A 6,000-nucleotide genomic window follows, 5' to 3' on the forward strand; every position below is an offset into this window, starting at 1 on the left:
AAATAATTAATATAGGATATAATTGAATAAGTATAATGATATATCCTGATTTATCTTGACTTATCCTGATCATTTATTAATACTATGGACACATGTTTCTGCACACAGGCCTACACATTACACAATGGGATTTCACTGTAAATATAGATAAGAAATGAAATGAAACCAATAGCGCACAATAGGATATGAGACTTTGATTTGACAATATACTTATTTGCTGTTCCAGTCCTGTACAGAAACCAGACCACTGTCTTCTATACTAAAGTGGAAACAAATTGAACCTACATTACAACCTAACACATAAAATACAAGGGGTGCTGTATATAGGCTACTTGTAAAAGACAAGATGTGAAGGCTTGTCTACTATTTATAAATATTGTTTGAAACAAATAGGCCTAACTGTTTTACTTCCGTTTTCTTGTTTTTAATAAATGTTTAAAGTCAAGATTTGTTTTTTATCTGTGGTTTGTAAGTGTTCCAAGATAAATTAAGATAAATGGGATGTAAATCACAGTATGAGCAGTTGTTTCTTCACCAGAGCTGGTTCTCCTTGGTTCTGATGTTACTGAAATAATGTGGAGAAATCCTCAAGATGAATGGCTCTGCTGCAGTAACAATGAATTCATATCCACTTATTCAATAGTTAGATTGTACATATTTATCCAGATACTGAGTAAGTCATTTTTGGATGAACTACTATACTGCTTTTTAAGGTTTATTATAAACCAGCAGTTGTTATGCACCACATGTGGAAGAACTCCCAGAAAACAGCAGGTATGCTGGCACTCTTATTTATTTTACATCACAATGAAATACTGTTCTGTTTCCCACTGCATTTGATTGAGTTTTTCTTTCTCTTCTGCACTGTAATGTTTTATGTATTTTTGTTTTAGTTATGATTTTATATATGTTTCCTGATGTGTGCAAAGCACATTGAAATGCCTTGTTGGAATTTGCTATACCAATAACGTTATTTTATATTTATGCTGGCTCCTGCTTTGACTTTAAGAAACTCCTCAATGGATCACTAGACTAGTAGACTAAATATTGTTCAACCAAAGTGGACTGTTATGTTCAAGTGGACTCTGTTTTCGACCATTGAATGGTTTTTCTCCAGATTAACTGGAAAACCAGTTCTTAAAGGGGCATTCCACTCATTTTCAACATTTTACTATGTCATTATATACCTTAGAGCTGCATTAAACATGCCAAAATATTAGACAAGTTGTTTTGATTTTGTACCAAAACTCCCCAGCCACATAGACAAAGCCAACACTCAATGGAAATCAGACTTTGAATAGGGGACACATTAGCACATTCCAAACCAGCCTGGGACAAGAAGCATAGAGGTGTCACTGACACCAAATGGGCCATTAGACACCGGGCTCAGGAAACAAAAGAGAAACACATGTAAATTTGTCTTTGTTGAAATGGAGCCATGGGGTGAATTAACCCCAATAAGGCTAAATAAACCAAAAGTCCTACAACAATAAGGTAAACTTAAACTCTTAAACTTAAACTGGAGATAATCTAAGAGTGATTGGATTAGGCTTCCTTCAAGTACATGGCGAATGCACTCATTCCTTGCAATGTACTTACATACACTTACATATGTTGCGACCTTCGGTCGCAACATATGTAGGTACATTGCACTGAAGTCCCCAGGTCCCCCCAGTCGAGCTTGTACCTGTAACTTGGGGGAAGTCTATTATAATTATTACTGATTCTCCAGTAAAGACATGTTGCCTCTACAAAAACCACACTACAAATGAAAGAAACCAGAACAAGAGAACACACACCCATTGATTCTGATTGGACGGAATGAAACAATGGCCAAGTAAACCACACCCATCAACAAAGCTAATTGGCCGAATGACTATGAGTCACGCCCACCATTAGGAACACATAAAACCAGGGCCCCAGCACAACTAATCATTCCTCTAACAGAATCTTGCCTGAGGAAGGACCAACCAGTCCGAAACGTCTACTTTTCCAGCTCTCCTTTATATTTGATTCCGTCGTGAGTGAAGCGCCACCGTCGAGTCATGAGAGGTATTCTGAAAAGAAAGTTTGAGGAGGTCGACGATGAAGATCCATTCTACTCCTCACCTCCATCATCGTCCCTGCCTTCTCCTGCCTCCACGGAATGGGATTCTGATGGGGAGAGCAGCTCCTCAGAAAGCCAGGACTTTACAACTAATGGTTCTGCTTCACCTGCTGCCAGTCAACCCATCCAGTCTATTCTGAAGAGGCCAAAGCTGGAAGGGAGGCAGAGCAACGTGCGCTTTGATCTGGTGACGGTGTTCTACTTCCCACAATGCCAGGGTTTCACTAGCGTACCCTTTCGCGGGGGTGCCAGTCTGGGCATGTTGCACAGGCACAGCACTCTCCGCAGGTACACAATGGCAGAGCACGCCCTGGAACAACGGAGTTGGCGCAGAGAGAGACTACGAGAGAGACGGAGAGAGGAGAAGCTTGAGGCTTTGAGACACCAGTTGATGGCCAATGGTACCATTGACCAGAGAGAATCTGAGCGACTGACTGCAGACCAGGTCCCAGACGGAGACACTGACGTCCACATCACCGACGCCGAGCTGGAGGATGGGAACAGCTTCCTGCAGCGGTACTCCTACAAGCACAGACAGGCACTCCTGCGAGCAGCAGGTGTGAAGCACATTGACAAAGAGGAGAAGAGACAGCTGCATTCCCTGCGTGTCTCCAGAAGCCAGAGCGCGGCTCCAGAAGATCTCCAGTTGGATGTGGACCAGGGACCCCCAGCAGGGGATGCCCCGGAAAAAAGCTGTCCCTTCGGGTTTTCCGCCGAGGACGAAGGGCTTCCTCTCACCATGCCCCCCACCCCTTCCTACCATTTCAGTCCAGGTTTTTTGAGGTATTTCCCGTCCTTGGCGTGACGTTTGGGAACCACTGATATACAGCAGGGTATAAAGCCTTTTAAAACAAACAGCAGCATGTTGTGCACTCACTGTAAGTAAACATTGCACTTTAACATTGTCACCACAAACAATAATAGCAATGATTGTTACAAGAACATATAGCCATTTTAACACACCTGAAACATTGCACACTAGAAAGCTGAAAGAGTGATAACAGTTCCATGTGATGATAGACCTATTACTGTAGTTCTGCTGAAACTCATCAGAGTCAAAGAGGTGTGAAATGGTCTCAGTTCATCCAAAATGTGATCATTAGCAGGTGATCTGTCCAATGCCAGACAACGAGTGACCATTAACACGTTAATCTCTGCATTTGAATGCATATAGTGAATGAAGCATCAGCCATCATCATTTAGCATGTGTACATTTTAACATGGGGAAAGAATGTGGGGTTTGTTCATTATTTAGCATTTGAAAAACATTGAATAAAAGTGCATTCATCACCACCATATTGAGAGAGAACCCTGCAAAAATGTATCAGCTTATGTTTTTGTTCAGTGTATTTTCATTCAATCCCTTCCAGTTTCACTATGACTTATATGACTGGATATGGAGACAGTAACCTCTGTTACTGAACAAACAAATAATTAATATAGGATATAATTGAATAAGTATAATGATATATCCTGATTTATCTTGACTTATCCTGATCATTTATTAATACTATGGACACATGTTTCTGCACACAGGCCTACACATTACACAATGGGATTTCACTGTAAATATAGATAAGAAATGAAATGAAACCAATAGCGCACAATAGGATATGAGACTTTGATTTGACAATATACTTATTTGCTGTTCCAGTCCTGTACAGAAACCAGACCACTGTCTTCTATACTAAAGTGGAAACAAATTGAACCTACACTAGAAACAAATTTCAGGAAATTTGACTGGGTGCCTGCAGCTCGCCAAGTCTGTGCAGCATTTGAGCCACGGACCACCATTTGATGACATTTAGCCTCTCAGACCCTGTAAGGGTCCATTTGGTTGACTTTCAATGGGGTATTTTGTCTAAGTTTATTGCACATTACGTTGCCACCAACATTACATACATTACATACATTGCATTCCATTACATACATTGCCACCAACATTTGATGACATTTAGCCTCTCAGACCCATTTGAGCCACGGACCACCAGATGACATTCAGCCTCTCAGACCCATTTGAGCCACGGACCACCATTTGATGACATTTAGCCTCTCAGACCCATTTGAGCCACGGACCACCAGATGACATTTAGCCTCTCAGACCCATTTGAGCCACGGACCACCATTTGATGACATTTAGCCTCTCGGACCCATTTGAGCCACGGACCACCATTTGATGACATTTAGCCTCTCAGACCCATTTGAGCCACGGACCACCATTTGATGACATTGGACCCTGTAACGGTCCATTTGGTTACATATACTCTCAGAGCTACAGCACTGTAAAGGTCCATTTGGTTACATACTCTCAGAGTTACAGAGCTGTAAGGGTCCATTTGGTTCCATGTGTCATATTCTCAGAGTTACAGACCTGTAAGGGTCCATTTGATTCCATGTGTCATATTCTCAGAGTTACAGAGCTGTAAGGGTCCATTTGGTTCCATGTGTCATATTCTCAGAGTTACAAAGCCTAACCCTTAACACATACTTAAAGTCTCACTCACTCACTCGCTCACTCACTCACTCACTCACTCACTCACTCACTCACTCACTCACTCACTCACTCACTATATTTGAATTTATTTATTTAAATTGTTTTTCTTTGTGATTAGGAAATGCAAGAAATGTTACTGTTATTATTATTTTTTATTGGCATATTTGAAATAAACATGACAAACAAACAATGTTTGGATGATTAAGATTCCAATATGGCCGCCACATACACAACTGGGCAAATGCAAAAACATTGATTTTCTGATTTCCTTAGCCAATACCCTTTCCTAAAATGTATAGTTATGCACATCTTTTAAAAACAAATCCAACAAATTTACATAGTCATCTGATTAACCACGCCAGGTCATTTTTGACCCAGTCATGCATCTAAAGGGTTAATGTTGAAAAATATCATCTTCATAACTATTGGATTCCTTGATGCTGGGAATGTAGGTTTAGCAGTTAAAATCAATCGTAAAAGATGTGAAGGCCTTCACAGTGTGGCTACTATTTATGAAGACTGTCAAATTGAACTTACATTGCAACTTAAAAAAATCACAATGAAAGACTGTTCTGTCTCTTTATTTCTCTTCTGCACTGTAATGTTTTGTGTGTCTGTCGTGTATTTTCGCACACAACTGACCCAGTAAACTCACTAAACTAGAGAAACATGAACTCTCTAGACACAAAGCAAACTGTAGTAGTCAAAAACCTCAGATCAGATCGAAGAAACGCAGGCAGAGAGAGTGAACTGAAGATCCATGTTGACCATTTTATTCCAGACCAAAGACAGATAGCTTCGCCGTGGGCCCTGAGCAAGAGCTCAGGAGCTCCATGACTGACCGCAGCCAGCTAAGACTAGTAACTTTTACATGACAAAATGACAAGATAGGCCTATATACTTTTCACAAAACAACAGTTGAACTCTGGGTGTGGTTAAGATTTACATACAGATCAACATATTGCAGAGAGATAGCCAAGTGGTCTCTCACAAACATCTTGAAGGTTCCTGGAGGACAATAGAATACTAAGTGTCTCCAACACCTCACCAAGCCTCAAAGGCTACCCCCTGCAGGTAGTCTGCATGGGAACCTCTGAAGGGATTGCTCTCAGAGACCAAGCTATTCTGACCAGTCAATGTGTCTCCACACAAAATCTCCTTAGCAGTACTAAAATGTATAGTGTAATTATTGACAGAATATTGCAGATATGGCTTATGGACTATATTTACGATTCCACATGTCCACATAAAAGCATGATTTTAACAAGTAGGCCTACTGTACACTTTTTGGAAAACGTTCTTCCTCCTTATATTATAATACCTGATGCCTGATACCTGATACCTGATTTAAACAATAATTGTTTAAGGCTAAACTGTTTAAACGCATTACATGTATATA

The 6,000-nt window shown here is 40.5% G+C and overlaps 1 protein-coding gene across 1 annotated transcript in view; it reads left to right on the plus strand.

Moving 5' to 3' along the window:
- LOC306919428 (cysteine/serine-rich nuclear protein 3-like) overlaps positions 1 to 5,438 on the plus strand; it is a gene marked incomplete at both ends in the record, with an annotated part of 164,896 nt that extends 159,458 nt beyond the window's left edge. Inside the window, one exon of the mRNA XM_079532212.1 lies at positions 5,383 to 5,438. Coding sequence (XP_079388338.1) covers positions 5,383 to 5,438 — 56 coding nt within the window. The remainder of the gene's footprint in view (positions 1 to 5,382) is intronic.
- Between the last annotated feature and the right edge of the window lie 562 nt (positions 5,439 to 6,000).

The sequence above is a fragment of the Electrona antarctica genome (genome assembly GCF_951216825.1).
Source record: "Electrona antarctica genome assembly, contig: scaffold_25, whole genome shotgun sequence".
NCBI lineage: Eukaryota > Metazoa > Chordata > Actinopteri > Myctophiformes > Myctophidae > Electrona > Electrona antarctica.